The sequence below is a fragment of the Microcaecilia unicolor genome, chromosome 7 (genome assembly GCF_901765095.1).
Source record: "Microcaecilia unicolor chromosome 7, aMicUni1.1, whole genome shotgun sequence".
Taxonomy (NCBI): Eukaryota; Metazoa; Chordata; class Amphibia; order Gymnophiona; family Siphonopidae; genus Microcaecilia; species Microcaecilia unicolor.
In genome coordinates, this window is record NC_044037.1 from 115,683,904 (window position 1) to 115,703,712 (window position 19,809).

At 42.1% G+C, this 19,809-nt stretch overlaps 1 protein-coding gene across 2 annotated transcripts in view; it reads left to right on the top strand.

The window, feature by feature from the left end:
• SLC5A2 (solute carrier family 5 member 2) overlaps window positions 1-4,863 on the top strand; it is a 144,416-nt gene extending 139,553 nt beyond the window's left edge. For both annotated transcript variants that reach the window (XM_030209692.1, XM_030209693.1), the window contains exons 14-15: window positions 3,948-4,095; window positions 4,600-4,863. In XM_030209692.1, the coding sequence (XP_030065552.1) occupies window positions 3,948-4,095; window positions 4,600-4,829 (378 nt within the window). In that variant the 3' untranslated portion in view covers window positions 4,830-4,863. The remainder of the gene's footprint in view (window positions 1-3,947; window positions 4,096-4,599) is intronic.
• Window positions 4,864-19,809: the final 14,946 nt, after the last annotated feature.

The following is a 19,809-nucleotide window of genomic DNA, read 5'->3' on the forward strand; positions in this document are numbered from 1 at the left end:
ATATATGACACTGGCTTTAATAACATAATGGCAATAGAACCGAAGGGCAACAAGAGGGGAGCATATGGAATGAAAGACCAGTCTTGCTAAATAAAGCCATCATGCCTAGTGCTAAGAAAAGTAGAAATCTCAATGTAGCATGGATTGACTATAAGAAAGCCTTTGATAGTGTCCCACATTCCTAGACAATATATTGCTTTGAAAATTTACAAAATAAATCCTAGACTGATCAAGTACATTAAAAGCCACCATACAAATATGGCAACACATACTCCATTTGCAGTATAAAAATGAAGAGTATGTCATTCCCTATATCATGATCCAGCAAGGAATATTTTAGGGATACTCTGTTACCATTCTTGTTTTGTATAGCATTAATCCTTTGCGTACACTTCTTAACTCTTTGAGTTATGGATTTAGCCTTAATGTAGAACTGGCAAAGATCCAGAGGTTACATCACACTTGATGTTTATAGATGACTTGAAGCTTTACAGCTGCAGAGATCAAAATTTGGCAGAACAACTCCATTTAGTAAAAAGCTTTTCAGTTGACATCAGCATGACTTTTGGCCTTGCTAACTGTGCTAAGGCAATTTTCCAAGGAGTGAAATTAAGTAACAACATAAACATTACACTGACTGATGATTATAATATCAAGAAAGAACAGAAAGAAGTATATAAATATCTAGGAATCTAAGAAGGAGCAACAATCCAACATAAATTACCGAGACAAAAGACCAGCAAAGAGTTTTACAGGAGATTAAAATTGATACTGAAAAGTGCTTCAACATCAAAATATAAGATACAAGCCATCAACCTGCTTATGATTCCTGTATTTTTGTATAGCTTTAGAATTATGGAGTAGCCTCTTAAATACCATGAAAAATTAGATGTATGAACAAGAGAACTCTACCATTCTTATGAAATAGTCTAAAAGAATAAGTGTATCCCAAGACTGTACATGCCTAGAGCTGAAGGAGGAATGAGTCTCATAGAAATAGATTATACATATAGAGCTATCATCATAGGCCTCCAGGACTATTTAACAGAATCAACAGATCCAAATGCACAAAAAGTGTTGAAGTATGAGAACAAGTGTCCAGAATTTAGTTCCATCATTTCGACAAGCAGAAGAAATGAGGGAGAATCCACCTGCAAGTATAAGAATGGAACCAATGGAATAAGCAAAGCAGGAGAAAAAGCTCTTTAAAGAAGTAGATGAGCAGATAAAGAAAAGTAAGTGGCAAATGCACAAATACAGTGGGAAATATAGAGTGTTATTCAAGGAACCATACATAGATCAAACCTGGACACATGAATGGTTAAGAAGAGGAAAACTGAAACCTAAGGTTGAGAGATTGATAGTTGCAGCCCAGGAGAGCGGATTATGAGTGAGATGGTTCACAGCACGCACAGAAAAAACAGACAGACATTTGTAGATTCAATACCAAAGATCATAGGCGCCACGTATAAGAGGCGCCCAACCATGACCTGCAGGAACAAAATTGTATCTTCCTCTTCCCGCTGGGTTCCCCCCCTCGTTTCTTTTCTTACTAGCTGCAGCTGCTTGTCTGACTCTATCTCCCTAAGGCTCCTTCCCCAGCGGTTCTGCCTCTGCTGGAAGGGAACCTCCCCACTGTGACAAACTTCCTGCCTGTTGTCTTTCCTGCATCAGAGCCTGGCTGTGACTGTGAGCCCGAGTGTTGCAGCATGCGGTGGCTCTTTTCAATCAGTGACCAACACTGACCGAGCCAAGGAGGGAGGCAGCAGATCGAGCAAGCAAGCGGGTAAAGAGTATTTGTGTCTCTTATTGCTAAATTGCTTTGTTGAACAGGAGACTGGTGAGGGAATGGGGTGATGATGCTGGATGATGAACGGAGGAGAGAGAGATGGGGAGACATGGGGCAATGTTGGATGGTGGTGGGGGGCAAGACAGTGGGGCAGTGTTGGTTTGGGGCAGAGAGAGAGGTTTTATATGTCAAAATAAAAATAAATAATTTTGTTTCATGCAGATCTCTTTTGTTTAAACAAAACTAAATGGGCTATAAGCCCCTAATGCAGTCCATTGTTTTTCTTATATTTTGTTCTTGTGATGTTTTATACTGTGCCAAAATTGAAAACTCTTCTCTATCTGGTTGTTAATAAAAGAAGCTCATTATAAACACTATCCATCCTAACAGGTTGTTTTGTGGCTATACATGAGGAATTGTGATATTATGAGCCCTTGATTCATATTGTTGAAGGTCTGTGTTTTCCATATGGGTGGTATATTGGTGTATTAGGGTCTGCCCAGTGTAATATTTACAGTGCTGCCTTTTCAAGCATAATGTTACTTCACTAATGTGACCATTTCATTTTAGGATTTTCCATGGATGGAAATAGCAGTGTTTAATAATTGATAACATTTTTGAATAGTATACATTGGTTAATATATGCTTTGAACAACCACTTTATTCTTTGACATATGATACATATCTAATATCTACATTTAATAAAAGGTATTGTGACTTTTACTTTTACTTATTTTGTTTCTGTGTGTTGTCAGACAATTATGAATATAAGCCCCACCCCTGGCACCACCCCTAATCCTGCCCCCTTTAGTCTCCCCAAACAGTTGGGCCACTGACCGCCTATGCCAAAGATCACAAGAAGCATCAGGAACTATCTTCGATTCAGAAAAGAACTGAAAACATACCTTTTTAAAAAATTCTACAATTAATTTAGCCATTAATGTCCATTCTGATTACTAATCGCAAACCATCATATAAATCCCAACCAAAATATAAACTGCACTTGTAAACCATCACTATAAGTCACAACTAAACTGTATAATGTAAACAAATACTGTAACTGTTAACCAGAATTTAACTTGTCAGCCACTTTGAACCAAAACCTGTTTTTGGATAACAGTGGGATATGAGAATGCATAATGTCAGCTTACACTGGTATTCTATAAAAAGGAAAGCAGGTACCTACTTTGCTTTATAGAATAAGTTCCTAATGTTTATTTATTTATGGCATTTATATCCCACATTATTCCCACCCATGGACAGGCTCAATGTGGCGTACAATAGTCTATTAAGCAACATTAATACAAAATACAGGAATTAGTGTCAGAGAAGGAAAAGAGGAACAACAGGAGGGAGAGAGGGGAAGGTGACAATTTGTCGATGTGGCTGCCGTGGCTCAGAGGGATGTAACACCAGGAGGGCCCACGGCATATGCTCTACCGAAAAGGAAGGTCTTGAGCCGCTTCTTAAAGGTCGGGTGATCTGGGGTGAATTTGACCACTTGGGGCAGTCCATTCCAGGATTGAGTGCTAAGATAAGAAAAAGAGGAAGCATAGACAGTCTTATATTTGAGGCCACTGAGAGCTGGATAGTGGAGACTGAGATACGTGCGAGCTGACTTGTGGGAGTTCCTGGGCGGCAAGTTAATGAGAGTGTCCATGTAAGCAGGGGCGTCTCCATAGATGATTTTGTGCACCAATGTGCAGATCTTGAAAACGATACGGTCCTTCACAGGAAGCCAATGCAACCTCTCACGTAATGGGCTTGAACTTTCAAATCTCGATTTGCCGAAAATGAGTCGAGCTGCTGTGTTCTGAGCAGTTTGCAACTTCTTTAGTAGCGTGGATGTGCATCCCCCATAGGTACTGTTGCAGTAATCGAGACGACTTATAACTAGGGACTGAACTAGGTAGCGGAATACCTCTCTAGGGAAATAAGGCTGTTCTCTTTCTGACACCTAAATGGAAGTGCCCAGTTACAGAACTATCTTTCTAGGGTGTCCTTGTACTGGCCCTATAGCTGAACAAAACATAATGCTGGATTTTTTTCTCAATTATTTTATTCAGGGTGTCCATAGCCAGGCAACTATTTTTGCCTGGTAGCTTTTTTTTTTTGTCTCCCTTTATTTTTCACAGCTTCTCTCTATCCTCTCAAACAGCTCCATCGCTTGGTCTTCAGCCTGAGATACAGCAAGGAGGAACGTATTGACCTTGACACTGGGGAAGACGATGACAGGAGAAAGGAAGGGGTTAGGCAGCCGGATGCAATGGAGAATGGGAGCCTGGAGCACAAGATGGAAGTGCATGGTATGAAGCTGAACAATGTTATAAACAGTCAGACCCTTCTAACCCTGGGGGAGAGGAAGGGGGAGGAATTATAAGAGTTTTTTTAAATTTTTTGCCTTACTGCTTTATTAGAGAGTGTCTGCAGAACTTAAACCTTGTATGAAACAGTAAATATCGAGAACTAGTAATAAATCTATTTGTTACATTTGTATCCCACATTTTCCCACATATTGTAGGCTCAATGTGGCTTACATAGTACCGGAGAGGCGTTTCCCAGCTCCGGTGCGAACAAATACAAAGTGGTGGTGTGGTAAGATAAGGATCGTGTGGTATAGCCACAATTAGGGAATCATACAACGGAAGAGTTATGTCCATTACGTACTTTAGTTTTGTTGTGTCACAGTAGTCAGGCATTTAGGTTGGATCGGCAGGGTATGCCTTTTTGAATAGGTTAGTTTTTAGTGATTTCCGGAAGTATAGATTCTACCAGCAGCAAAATTGCTTTTTTTTTCTCCCCTGTTTCAGATCCTGCAGCAGAGGAGAAACACAGCCTTGCACGGCGCTGTCTGGACTGGTTTTGTGGCTTGAACTCTGCTGCGTCAGAGCTGGAACCCAAAGCAAGTGAGGAAGAGCTAGCAGAAGCATCCAAAAAGCTGACGGACATTGGGGAAAATCCATTTTGGAGCACAGTTGTTAATGTTAATGCCATTATCATGATGAGTTTTGCAATCTTCCTCTGGGCATACTTTGCTTAGCATCATAATGGTGATTAAATCATATGACACACAGGCTGTTTTGCTTCCTGCCCCTCAGTATATTACAAACCAAACAAATGCCTTATGTTATTCTATATATACAGCATATACGCCTCAATTCTGCTATCAGCCTTTAAAGAGGAACTCTTAAGGGAAGGATTTCAGAGTATTTAAAGTTGGGCCAAAGCATTTTCTCTCACAGCTGACCATTAGGTTTTCAACATCTTAATTAGCTGAACTTGTGTTCCATTGTTGTTGGGAGCTACCTTTTTTTTTCTCTCTTCGTGGGTTTTTTTTTATTTTTTTTACCAGTTTCATCGATGTGATTTCCTTCCCTTAGGAAAGAAATGCAGAACATGGTAACATCAGAAACCATATTGTTTCCTCCTATCCTGCAACAGAAAGTGGCACAAACTGACCTCATAACTCTGCTGTATGTAATGGGAGCATTTACTAGATGCAAAAACTGTCTCATGTCATTTCCTGCCCCAAAACTGCATGGAACATGATAACACTGAGGCCTAGCTTTTGTTCTTACAATACAAAATTAATGTTCCCAGCAGTGGCATTAGCAATAAGAAGGCTCTGGCAAAAGCTCTCGTGGTTGAATCTTGTTGTCCGGTGGTGGTGAGGAAGGATACTTGTACTTCACTGTATCTGACTACAATGTTATTTCTATTCTTATTGTTTCAGCGGATTGCCCGCGTCAGGGGTCATTCTCAAATAGAAAAAGTAGCACCACATTTCCTGAGTCGGGTCAATTTCATTAAAGAACGCAGTCCCAAATCAGATAACCCACTCTGCAAGTATGTCAGGAAAATGCCATGGCTGGTTTTGGCATGCCTGTAGACTTTTAAACTTTCATTTCACAAGATGGCATTTTTCCAACATCAACCTAAGCGCAGCCTGTGTCAGGTCTTCAATAAAGCTGCTTCTTTTATCTTACTCCTGGCTGATTTCATTGTGGTTGCTGTTTCTTCTGATGTTGGTTGTTTGTTTGTTCCCTCTGTTCCTGTTCTATTTTTATTATACCCCATTTTGACATGGTAAAGAGCCAAGTAATCAAATTTTAATTATTTATTACACCATTTTTATACCACACTATCTATCATACTAAGTGGTTTACAAAGTAACATACATAATAGGCCAAAATGCAAACTTTAAAATTATACAATAAAAAAAAATCACTCAAGCAGTACTAAGTCTACAAAACAATCGCCATCATCAATTAAAAGTCTGCTGAAACAGTGCTTTCAGTTGTTTTGAAATTGTAAGTAATTTTTTATTTTAGGCAGCTGTTATGGGAGTGTGTTACATAAACAAGTTCCTTCTAATCATTTGTCTACAATCATCTAATCTAACGTTTAAAAGTTGGAACATGTACTGTTCTAGGCAAAGTATAGTGTAGCTAAACAGCCAGCTTAAACCATCCCCAAGTAGAAACTTTACCAGTGGACTCAATTCTTAAGCAAATCAATTCTTAAGCAATTCATAATAAACAAAGAAAATCCAACTTACAGTTCAGTTGCTTAGAAGAGAATTGTTGCCTTCAGCATACAGAATCTGTATCTAGCCATCCCAGAGGCAAGGAGATGGCCAGAACTGCAGCCCAGCTGAAAGGAAATCTATAACACTCGAAGGAAAATAAGGGTGAGAAACTCAGGGAAAATAAATAGGGAATGACTTGGGGAGATGGTAAAAAAAACCTTGATAAAATTACATTAGATTAAGGAGGGATCAGCCACCAAGCACAGCTGCTGATCACCAAGGCATGCAAGCAAGACTGGGCTCTCTCACACAGCCCACAGGGGAAGAGGGAGGGCTGGCCTTATCTCACAGCTAACAGCCAATAGGGAAAGCTCACAAGGAATCACAGGATACTGCAAACAATGGAGGGGAGGAGTACTATCTATTTACACAGACAATGCATTTGAAGACAAATAATACTCATACCAAATATACATCACAATATACCCTGCCTCCATGAATATGGAGGCAGATCATGCTCCACCTGGTATCCGTATATATCACTATTTAACTCCTCAAATTAAACATTATAAGCATGCAAAAGTCAGTTTATATCTGGATCTTAAACTTGGCAACTTCTTGCTTGTTCACTGTTGCTCTGGTAACTTCTATCTTGCAGTCTCGAAGAAGCTGAAATGAAAGACAGATACTACTACTACTACTACTACTACTATTAAACATTTCTATAGCGCTACTAGACTGACAAAGATGACAAAAATAACAAAACACAAATGAGAAAGAAAAGTCTCCGCATCTCTGGAGTGGACAACGGTCCATGGTGTCCTCATTTCTTTGTGGTGTGGATCACTGGCTCAATGTTGGCTCTGCTTAAGAAGTTCCTTATTTTTCAGGGAAGTTTTGCATCGAAGATCCCAGGTAGTGCCAAGTTGTCATTGATGATCTGTAGTTCTGTATCTCTGATGACACTTTGATGATAACAGTCTAATTTTTCATCAGCTGGTTGATGAGATGAAGATGCAATGTTGGTGGCAAGAACAGTCATCTCTTGATGGATCTTTGCTTCATAGTCAGGGTCTATAAGTTCAAAGGAGTTCTCCGTCACTGGAGATGTTTGGTAAGATTATACAAGAAAGTCTGGTCCTGATAACTATGTGGTTTCCATTAGACAAGATGCTGGCACAGCTCTGGTGGTACAATCTGCTGGATTTTGGTCAGTTGGCATGTAATGCCACTGTTCTGGCTGTGTATACTTTCATATAAGCTCCACTCTTTTGTTAATATACACATAAAATCTGGTTTGGTTGTAGATGTAGGACGCCTTTACAGTTGGTGTAGAATTTGACAGTATCTATTTGAATGTCCATTTTATTGAGCATCATTTCTGCTCTCTCTACTGCCAGCACTGCTCCACACAATTCTAAGCATGGAATGGTATGATTGGGTTGTGATGCTAACTTGGCTTTGCAAAAAATGAATCCCACATCAGATAACCCAGCTGTGTCTATAGCCCTCAGGTAGGCCACTTCAACTATAGCTATTTCAGAAACATCTGAGAAGATGCTCTTTCTGAGAGAGAGTACTGAGGGCTTCAGGGATGTAAGTGCATGGTATGTGCAGTTGTTCATGAAATCTTTAAAAAGTCTTTCCACTTCTCCCATTTCTGGTGGTAATGGAATATCCCACTCATCAGTACTTTGGGAAAGTTTTCTCTGTAGGGATCTTCCTTGAATGGAGACTGGAGCCACAAACCCCAATGGGATGTACAGACTTGTTGACCGTAGACAAGACGCCTCTGCGTGTATATGGCTTCTCTTGGGTGGAGACTTGAAAAGTAAAAATGTCCCTTTTCAGATCCCAGTGTAACCCAAGGCTTCTCTGAAGCAGAGAGGTATCTATTCTTAGATCTAGACCCTTTAAATCTTTGGCATGATCCACTGCAGGGAATGCTCTCATTACTTCTGGACTGTTAGAGATGATTTTATGAAGTCTCAGAGTGGCCTCTGCCAACATTGCTTGTCTTCTCTTTAGAAAGCCAATGACTTCTCCTTCGGTAGATAAGGACTTCAAACCATCATCTACATAAAAGTCTCTCTCTCAATGAAACGTCTGGCATCTGTACCATATTCTCTTTCTCCCTCCCAGGCTGTCCTTCTAAGACAGGTTGCTACTGCAGGTAATGGACTGTTACCAAAGACGTGAACTCTCATTCTGTATTCCACGATCTCCTGATTTATGTCATTGTCATGGTACCACAGGAATCTCAAGTAGTTTCTGTAGTCTGGATGCATGACAAAGCAATAGAACATTTGCTGGATATCTGCTGTTATGGCAATGAGGTCCTTTCTGAAATGAATCAAGACTCCTAATAGGTTGTTAATCATGTCAGGCCCAGAAAGCAGCACATTGTTGAGTGATATTGTTTGAAATTGAGAACACAATCTTGATCTGGCCTGGTTTTTGTGGATGATACACACCAAAAGGTAGGTAAGTACTAACATTCTTTGTTATCTTTTAATGGTGGAGCTGTTTCTACATGGCCATTCCCTAGCATGTTCTGCATGAATGTAGTAAAGTGCTGTTTTCTCTCTGGTTTCCTTTTGCAATAAAGGGAGACAAAAGCAAGCTTGTTCTCTGTTAGGTGGTCGTGTTCTGTGTGTCCGGAATAGTAGCGGAACCATCCAGCTGTTGGACTCATCCTTATAGAATTCCTTATCCATAATTCTCAAGAACTCTCTGTCTTCTACTGAAAGAGTTGGCTTGTTGTCATCCTTGGTGACTTGGAGCACCAAGTTCTCCAGATGTTCTCCTAAATCTGGTGGAGAAGTGTCCTGACAAATGGTTGAGCCGGGGTCTGGGTCTTCCCAGCTGTAAACCTTCTTCACATGCAAATGGTTATGTCAAGACCTGAACAAAGCGGTGCGCCCATTTTCTAAGATGCACATTTTGTAGACATCTACATCTGGTCTGCTTAATTAGTCTGTTAAGGCAGATGTCACCTATCATCACCCATCCCAGGGTGCAACAGTAGTCATATTGGGCATCAAGTGGATCTGCACGTGATCCACAAACTATGACAAATGTTGGTACATCTCTTCCCAAAAAGAGTAAAATCAAGGCTGCAGATACTTATAAGTTGGAAATGATGATGGTGTTGTGCAACCTCTGGTGTGAGAATTTCTTCTCAGTTATCAGGTATCTGATTACATTCAATAAGCGAGTCGGTAGATGGGTCTTGTTGCTACCATCCATCACTTCTATCACATATCCATTTGCTCTTCTCCCCATCTTCTTTGTCATCCCTGTACAGGCCTTGAGGTGGTAAAGATAATGAGCTCCTTGGATGTCAAATAGGTCAAAGAAGTCTGACCTTGCCAGGAACCAGTAACTCTGCTCATCTATGATGAATATTTCTGGTTGCTCTTTTGGATATACCCTGGCCACACATATCTTGGTCCATGACCATCCACTGTGGCCTTCTCCGCACACTTGGGTACAGTTTGGATTAACATCCAGTGATGACACTTGCTCTATCTCCTTCTCCCGATCATAGCTTGACTCTGAGGCTGGGGTTCCTGTAGAAATAGGCTTACTTTTGTCAGGGTGTAAGGCACTGACATACTGGTCACTTATTGCACTCCATATACTTGATGGCTGCTTTATAGTCTTTAGCCATGTGCTTGGGTGAAAAGCAACATTTGTAGCAGATTCTATATATATTTTTTTAAAGATCTTTATATACTCTTAAGTGTTTCTCCCTAAACCCTCTACATTACTTGAGAGGATGAAGTTTCTTATGTATAGGCAGTGCTTTTTTTGTGCCGGTATGCGCCGGTACAGCGTACCGGCACCTTTTTTTCTCAGGCCCCGGGTACAGATCAGTCCATCAGTCGGTTCGCCTTCCTGCCCTTAACTTATTCCGCAGCGTCGGCGCACACCTTACATCTCTTTCGCGCCGCTCACTCTGTCTCCTCCCAGCGGCTGCAGCTCCTCTCTGTTTCCCCACCGTCGCCGTTTTCTTGTTCAGCGCCGGTGCCTGTTTGCCCTTCGTCTGTGATGGCTCCGCCTCCTCCTCTCTCTGTCCCACCCGCCGGCTTCAGTGCAGCTGCCCACAACACAAGCCTGTGCTGCGCGCGCCTTCCCTTGTGACTTTGGCGCTTCCTGCACTGCACTCCAACTCCACCCCCGCCGGGCCACTGTGATAGCGTCGCCAGAAGAATCACGCGGGTCTTCAAGGTCCGGAGCACAGCCAGGTATTAAAATTAGGTGGCGCGATCCTAGATTATTTAAAAACATTTGATTACTTCTTTTGCTGCTGCTAATTTGGCAGCAGGACCAACACGCTGCACGCCGGGGGGGGGGGGGGGGAAGGGTGTCATGAAATCAAAGGAAGGACTGGGGGAGCATGAAATGCAAAGAGGAAGGACTTTGGGGGGGTCATGAAATGTAAAGAGGAAGGACTTGGGGGGGGGGGGGGTCATGAAATGTAAAAAGGAAGGCCTGGGGGGGCCTAATGAAATGTAAAAAGGAAGGACTTGGGGGAGCAAGAAGAGCACTAGTCTGGAATGGATGGGGGAGAAAGAGGGCACCTGGCTAGATGGATGGAGAGGACAGAGAGGGGTGGACGGTGCTGATGGAAGGGAGAGAAGAACAGGCAGACCAGATGCTGGATGGAATGGGGCAGAGAGAGGAAGCAGAAGCTGGATGGAAAGGGGACAGAGCGAGGGGGCATACGCTGGATGGAAGGCAGGGAGAGAAAGGGTAGCACTGCAGATGCACATGTGGCTGGATGGAAAGGGGCAGAATCTAGATGGAATGGGGCAGACCAGATGCTGTATGAAAAGGGATAGGGGCAGAGAGTGGGGCAGACATACTGGATGGAAAGGGGCAGAGAGGGGGAGCATACACTGGATGGAAAGGTGAAGACACTGGATAAAAAGGGACAGGGGCAGAGAGAGAGAGGGGGCATACACTGGATGGAAGGGAGAGAAAGGGCAGACGCACATGTGCAGCTGGATGGAAAGGGGCAGAGAGAGGGGACAGAGCAGATAAGAAAAGTAGAAACCTGAGACAGGTAGATAAAAATGTATTTTTGTTTTTTTTTAACTTTATGATAAAGTAGTATTGTAGTTGTGTTAACAAACATTTATTAATAGAAAATGGAAATAAGGTAATTTTTTTATTGGACTAATTTTAATACATTATGACTAAGGTTTGGAGACCAAACCCCCTTCCTCATGTCGGGACAGGATACTGTAACAGCAGTATACTTTACTGACTTGATGAAAGAGGTTTTAGTCTCTGAAAGCTAAATGTATTAGTCCAATAAAATGGTATTTATCTTATTTTACATATTTATTTTCTTTCTATATTCTATTTGTTAATTTGTAAAGTGGTGATTATTGGTATTTGTAGTTTCTGTGTGGAACATCCTGTTTGTTATGTTTTATCAGTAAGAGAGGTATTGGTATTCTAGGGACTGGTGTAATGAGGGAGTGGCCTAGTGGTTATGATAAAGTAGTATTGTAGTTGTGTTAAACATTTGGTCCTGGGGAACTGGGTTCAATTCCCACTGCAGGCACAGGCAGCTCCTTGTGACTCTGGACAAGTCACTTAACCCTCCATTGCCCCAGGTACAAATAAGTACTTGTATATAATCTGTAAGCCACATTGAACCTGCTATGAGTGGGAAAGCGTGGGGTACAAATGTAAAAAAAAAAATAAAAAATAAAAAATATTCTCTCAAAGATGCTTTTTTATATGCTCTATGGCTGGTATACGGTGTGTGGCTACTGCGGGGTTTGGCTACTGTAGGGGCGTGGCTGCCGTAGGGGCGGAGCATTTATAGTAGCTCCACCCCTAATGCTGCCCTGTACGAGTATCGGCACCTTTTTTCTTACAAAAAAAGCACTGTATATAGGACACTGTGTGTCTGGATCCTCTACTTTCTCTGTAGTAGGAGGGCAATCATTTGGTGGGATTGCTGTAGGTAACACATCCATCACATATACAGCTATATATGTTGCTGTTTTTCTTGACCAGACTTGGGGAACATCCACTGCTTATTTCTAGGATAAGCAGCATAAAATGTACTGTACTGTTTTGGGATCTTGCCAGATACTTGTAACCTGGATTGGCCACTGTTGGAAACAGGATGCTGGGCTTGATGGACCTTCGGTCTGTCCCTGTATGGCAATGCTTATGTTTTTATGCTCTTAAGTAGCCTGTCTTGACTACTTCAGGTATATCAAACATAAAGCTGGGGTTGTTTCTCCTCTTTGCCAAATCTCAGATGAACTTCACAAAGACTGTCCTCTTGGTGGTCCTCTTTATACTTGGTGCCTACTGATGACCATTTTTTTCTTATGTTATATGGCAGCTTTGATATAATCTCATTTATGCCCCAAGCCGTATACAAGTAGTACAGGACAGGAAGGTTTGGATCAGCCTTAGGTACTCCCAGTTCCTGGAGAAGATCTAATTCTTACAACTTGCTATTATTTTTATTCATAAAATTTGGGAAACCCCTTATTCTCATCATCAATGCCTAATAGATAGCTTCTGGGCTGCCATAGCACTGGTTAAGTTTCTCCCACATTTCTTTCAATCCTCTGGATGGGTCATGCAAATATGTATCTGGAAAACCCTTCATACGCTCGGCTGACTCTGTTCCCAGCCATTTTATAATCGGGTTCATTTCTTGATTCAGGGTGGGTTTCATAATTCCCATGGCATCTTTAAAGTTAGATTTCCATTTTCTATACCTTTCTGGGCAGTCATTGAACTGGGTAAGCCCCATATTCACCATCTTTGTGCAAGCTATGTATGTTACTAGATCTTCTCTCTCAAGTCTCTAGTGCACTGGCAGCAGATACTTGTGGCTGGCTGTGTGCCAGGGTTTGTGGAGTCACTTGTGAAGTGTGGCTGGTCAGGTGTCTCTTGCTTAATCACAGGATGTGTCACTGGACATAACTGCTCATCCTTTTGCTCAACTTCCTAGGTAGCGCCAGAGTCTACAGTTGAAAGGAAGTGTTCATCTTGGTGAGCTTTTCTGGAGCAGGAGTCCATGGTAGTGCATTCGTTTCCATGGGAGCATGTGGATCACTGTGGTGGCAGCTCACCTCCCTAGTGTGCTTTTCCATAGGCTTGCTTCTTTCAGGTGAATTAGACTCGTGTAGAGGAATGTGCTTGCTCAAAATCTGATGGCTCATCTGAATCAGATTGTGTGCTTTTGTGAGCCATAATATGAGCAGTCACACATATTCTGCTGTTCACTGGGCAAAATCTTCAGTGATGATGTGGCTGAGCTGACTCTCTCCACCATCCTGCCTTGTGGCTGCTTCAAGTGCTTTAACTTGGGCCTTGATGACAGCAGCTTCTTTCTCTTACTGGAGCAGCTTTGAAGTGATGTCTAATTCCCCCTTCTTGTGTTCAGAGGTGGCAGCATTAGCCTCAACAGTGGCAGCAGCAGCAGCAGCAACTGCTTTCTTTTCCTCTTCTTCTAGTCTGAGTTTCTCAAGTTCTAAGACTGCTTCTTGTTTACTATAAAGAACCTTTGATTTGGCAGCTACTGCATCCACTTGCAATTTAAGAGCAACACAGCCTGTAGTGGACTTGCTGGAATGGTTTGTCTTCTGTGATTTTAGGGACTTAGAACCTGTAGAATTTCTAGAACTGTGTCTGGAGTTGCCTGAATGTTGAGACTTATTTTGCCCTGCAGGGGCAGTATGTGTGTCTGTGCCTTTTATTTCTACTTCAGTTTCATACATTTCTCTGGCTTTCAAAGACATATGTGGTCTTCGGGATCTTTGATCTGTTCTTCACTGCCCATATTGGCTTGTGCTGTACTCCCTGTGCCAGGCTGCTCAACTACTTCAGAATCTGCCATAGCCTTGCACTAAAAAATAACCCCCTTTCTCTCTATTTTCTTCTTAGATCACCTTTGTAGAGTGAACCTTGGCTTTGTGCCAATTGTTGCCTTGTAGAAACAGCGGGGGGGGGGGGGGGGGGGGATATGATGCAGGTAGCTGTCTATTCTCTTGTTGCACACAGAAGCTTAATTAGGTAGCCCTAATATGGAAATTCCTTTCCTTCCTTTTTTATCTTGCAGGCAGTAGGGGGGAAAGGGTAGAGCTTCTTGCACTGTGCAAAGCACTTGCTTCAACTAATTGATTAAACAAAAAAAAAGAAAGTTACAAAATTTAAAAATTTAAAAACTCCATCTGAGCAAATGAAAAAAATACAACTACAAAAATAAACCCCACAGGGAAAAAAAAATCTTAAAAAGCACTCAAATCTTCAAAATTAAACACTTAGTATGGTACAAGATCACATGTCTCTTAAAAAAAAGTCCCACTCATTCCAAAACAAAAAGTAGTTGTGTAGCAAAAACTCTAATATAAAAATCTTCAACAAACAAACACATCTTGCGAGGCCTGTGCTTGAAGTCTTGGCAACCATTTTCAAGAAGTGGGAGTAGCAGGGAGGTCAGCGTCAGCAGGCATGAAAGAGTGGAGTTCTTTCCTGCCCTGAAGAGGCCACTAGACTACCAGAGTGCACTATGGTAGGCTGGGAAGGAGGGAGAAGGCAAGCCCATCCGCCCACCAACCTTCCAGCCAGCCTAGAAACCTGGACAAATGGGCTAGCTGTAAAAAGAAGGTCCGGACCCCCAATAGTCCCCTAGAAAGGAGGGTGTGTCCAGGGAAATCCAGATGTATGGTAACACTAGGAATGGCCAGAGATGCAGCTGGAACACCAGACTGAGCCTTGGAACACTCATTGGTTGAATAGTGAATAGCATCTAAAAAAAACCACAAGAAGCTATTGGGGTTAGGAGGGAGTAGAGGGCTGCGAGCAAATTAATAATAGTGACTCCTGTGGGTACAGGTGGGGATGGAGGAGATTAATTGTAGGGATGGAATGGATCTTAGCAGGTATGGGTTAGATTCCATAGGGGACAGATGAAATTTTTGTACCTGTGCAACTCTCTAATTTGAACCTATGAGCTGTCATCCAACTCCAAAGGAGAAAAAGAAAATAAGCAAATGATACTGACTCCAGTAACAGTACTAGTATACAAATAAAACTCAGCAGGAAACAAAATAAGCCTTTCAGTTAGCCTCACCCCTCCCATCCCAGAGAGAAACACAACAAATAAGCAGAGTGAAATATGAGGTAAAAAAAATATATTTACTTATCTTCATTTAGTAGAACAAATGCAGACATCTTTTATATACATAATCAGTTGGGGGGAGCCCCAAAATCAGGAATACGTCCCCTGGTCCTCAAAGTGATGACAATTTTGTTCCTGGCACTTCCTAGCGAAGGCCAAGGCAAGGTTCTGCACTCCTGGGTGTGGGGCTTTAACTACTGTCACACACACACACACACACACACACAAAGAGTTTGTGTTTCTGTCTGGTTTAAGCAAGGTGTTCTCAGTCCCATATTACTTCTGGATTAAAGGAAGATCTGTGAATCATGACCTGAACACTTCTGCAATTAGCTCTCCTTATATTATGAAATAAATAATTTTGAGGAATACATACAGATGTCAATTCTCTAAATAACACAGAGGAGAAAGCTTTTCTATCCAATTTTGCAAGACAGTTGCCATCCACTCTACTTCTACTGCTTTTGCCTTAAGGGATTCCTTTCTGCATCCAGTTTTTTTTATGCTCCCAATCCTTCAGCTTATTCACACTGCTGGCCCTGTGGATTCCCCTCCTACAAAATGAGTTCACTATCCTAGCCCTTAAAAAAAAAAAAACCCCTTACTTTCATTGTTGATTTTAATCTTGAATTGATAATGAATGTGACTGTTGGGAAGACTGGATGGACCATTTAGGTCTTTATCTGCCGTAACTTTTTATGTTACTACATTAGCACTGATTTCCCTTCTAAATAGAACCAACCTAGTCTCTGTGATATTCAGTGTCCAAAGCTTTTGCGCTATAGCATCCACTATATTAATCCTGCACAGCCTCGCTACTGCTAGCTCTTTGAATCTCCTTTAAAAAGGGGGTTCCATTATTTCAACCTGAAAACAGTTATTTACTTGTAAAAAGTGGGCAACGTCATCTGACAGAACTCTCATGCAGGAACCAGTGGCGTAGCCAGAAGGCAATTTTTGGGTGGGCCAACAGGGTTACCAACTTTTTGAAATTGAAAAAAAACTTGCCACCTGATGCCCCACCCCATGCTCCACCTCTACCCCACTCCCAATAACGTCAATGAGGGTAGCAGTGCAGGCTTCAGTGACTGCAGGCCACATTGAGGGCTAGGGGGAAGTACAAGAGATTGCACTCTTCAGCCTCCATTGAACCTTGGTCCCTTAACACACATACTTAGCCTGTATAGAAAGACCAAACACTTTTCAACACATCTCTCCAGTTACATGCTATAGAAATGATCCCAGAAAGTATAGTCTAGTATTAATGGCAAATAAATTCTGAATTCACAGAACCCCTTGGCCCTCCCCCAATGGGTGCACAGAAGAGTTAGGACATTTCCCCATAAAACTCACTGTAATCTCAACAGCTGCCATATAGTAAATAAAACAATTTTTTAAACAAAATGTCACTCAGAACCTAGCGCAAATCTACGATGCCAGCACTAACTTCCAAAACAAGGATCCTACCTATGAAAAAGGCACTGCTCTACATATTACAGTGGGGCCCTAAAATATCAATACATCTATTCGGAAAACTGAACAAACCAAAATTACTACAGAAGACTACATAGAAAATTCATGCTAACAGAATACCTCGATCACACACACACGGAACAAAAATGCCAAATATAGAATAATTGACTACAATATAACGAAAACCCCAAGAAGCCAGACCTTGCGTGTAATACAATACCAGAGAAACAGAAAGAAATGCATTTCCTCCTGTGCAAAATATAAAGATAGCACATGCCAGGGATAGTGTTAAAGGAGTGCAACTAGAGCAATTGCTCTTGGTCCCCTGGCCACAGAGAGCCACAAGCAAGATGGAAGTACATAAGTACATAAGTAGTGCCATACTGGGAAAGACCAAAGGTCCATCTAGCCCAGCATCCTGTCACCGACAGTGGCCAATCCAGGTCAAGGGCACCTGGCACGCTCCCCAAACGTAAAAACATTCCAGACAAGTTATACCTAAAATGCGGAATTTTTCCAAGTCCATTTAATAGCGGTCTATGGACTTGTCCTTTAGGAATCTATCTAACCCCTTTTTAAACTCCGTCAAGCTAACCGCCCGTACCACGTTCTCCGGCAACGAATTCCAGAGTCTAATTACACGTTGGGTGAAGAAAAATTTTCTCCGATTCGTTTTAAATTTACCACACTGTAGCTTCAACTCATGCCCTCTAGTCCTAGTATTTTTGGATAGCGTGAACAGTCGCTTCACATCCACCCGATCCATTCCACTCATTATTTTATACACTTCTATCATATCTCCCCTCAGCCGTCTCTTCTCCAAGCTGAAAAGCCCTAGCCTTCTCAGCCTCTCTTCATAGGAAAGTCGTCCCATCCCCACTATCATTTTCGTCGCCCTTCGCTGTACCTTTTCCAATTCTACTATATCTTTTTTGAGATACGGAGACCAGTACTGAACACAATACTCCAGGTGCGGTCGCACCATGGAGCGATACAACGGCATTATAACATCCGCACACCTGGACTCCATACCCTTCCTAATAACACCCAACATTCTATTCGCTTTCCTAGCCGCAGCAGCACACTGAGCAGAAGGTTTCAGCGTATCATCGACGACGACACCCAGATCCCTTTCTTGATCCGTAACTCCTAACGCGGAACTTGCAAGACGTAGCTATAATTCGGGTTCCTCTTACCCACATGCATCACTTTGCACTTGTCAACATTGAACTTCATCTGCCACTTGCACGCCCATTCTCCCAGTCTCGCAAGGTCCTCCTGTAATCGTTCACATTCCTCCTGCGACTTGACGACCCTGAATAATTTTGTGTCATCGGCGAATTTAATTGCCTCACTAGTTATTCCCATCTCTAGGTCATTTATAAATACATTAAAAAGCAACGGACCCAGCACAGACCCCTGCGGGACCCCACTAACTACCCTCCTCCACTGAGAATACTGGCCACGCAATCCTACTCTCTGCTTCCTATCTTTCAACCAGTTCTTAATCCATAATAATACCCTACCTCCGATTCCATGGCTCTGCAATTTCTTCAGGAGTCTTTCGTGCGGCACTTTGTCAAACGCCTTCTGAAAATCTAGATATACAATATCAACCGGCTCCCCATTGTCCACGTTTGCTTACCCCCTCAAAAAAATGCATTAGATTGGTGAGGCAAGACTTCCCTTCACTAAATCCGTGCTGACTTTGTCTCATCAGTCCATGTTTTTGTATATGCTCTGCAATTTTATTCTTAATAATAGCCTCCACCATCTTGCCCGGCACCGACGTCAGACTCACCGGTCTATAATTTCACGGATCTCCTCTGGAACCCTTCTTAAAAATCGGAGTAACATTGGCTACCCTCCAGTCTTCCGGTACTACACTCGATTTTAGGGACAGATTGCATATTTCTAACAGTAGCTCCGCAAGTTCATTTTTTAGTTCTATTAATACTCTGGGATGAATACCATCAGGTCCCGGTGATTTACTACTCTTCAGCTTGCTGAACTGACCCATTACATCCTCCAAGGTTACAGAGAATTTGTTTAGTTTCTCCGACTCCCCCGCTTCAAATATTCTTTCCGGCACCGGTGTCCCGCCCAAATCCTCCTCGGTGAAGACCGAAGCAAAGAATTCATTTAATTTCTCCGCTACGGCTTTGTCCTCCTTGATCGCCCCTTTAACACCATTTTCGTCCAGCGGCCCAACCGACTCTTTGGCCGGTTTCCTGCTTTTAATGTATCTAAAAAAATTTTACTATGTATTTTTGCTTCCAACGCTAATTTCTTCTCAAAGTCCTTTTTTGCCCTCCTTATCTCCGCTTTGCATTTGGCTTGGCATTCCTTATGATCTATCCTGTTACTTTCAGTTGGTTCTCTTCTCCACTTTCTGAAGGATTGTTTTTTGGCTCTAATGATTTCCTTTATCTTACTGTTTAGCCACGCCGGCTGACGTTTAGTCTTTTTTCCCTTTTTTCTAATACGTGGAATATATTTGTCCTGAACCTCCAGGATGGTGTTTTTAAACAGCATCCACGCCTGATGCAAGTTTTTTACTCTGCGAGCTGCTCCTTTCAGTCTTTTTTTCACCATTTTTCTCATTTTGTCGTAATCACCTTTTCTATAGTTAAACGCTAGCGTACTTGATTTCCTAGTTTCACTTCCTTCAATGCCAATATCAAAACCGATCATATTATGATCACTGTTATCAAGCGGCCCTCGTATCGTTACCCCCTGCACTAGATCATGAGCACCACTAAGGACTAAGTCTAGTATTTTTCCTTCTCTTGTCGGCTCCTGAACTAGCTGTTCCATGAAGCTGTCCTTGATTTCATCAAGAAATCTTAT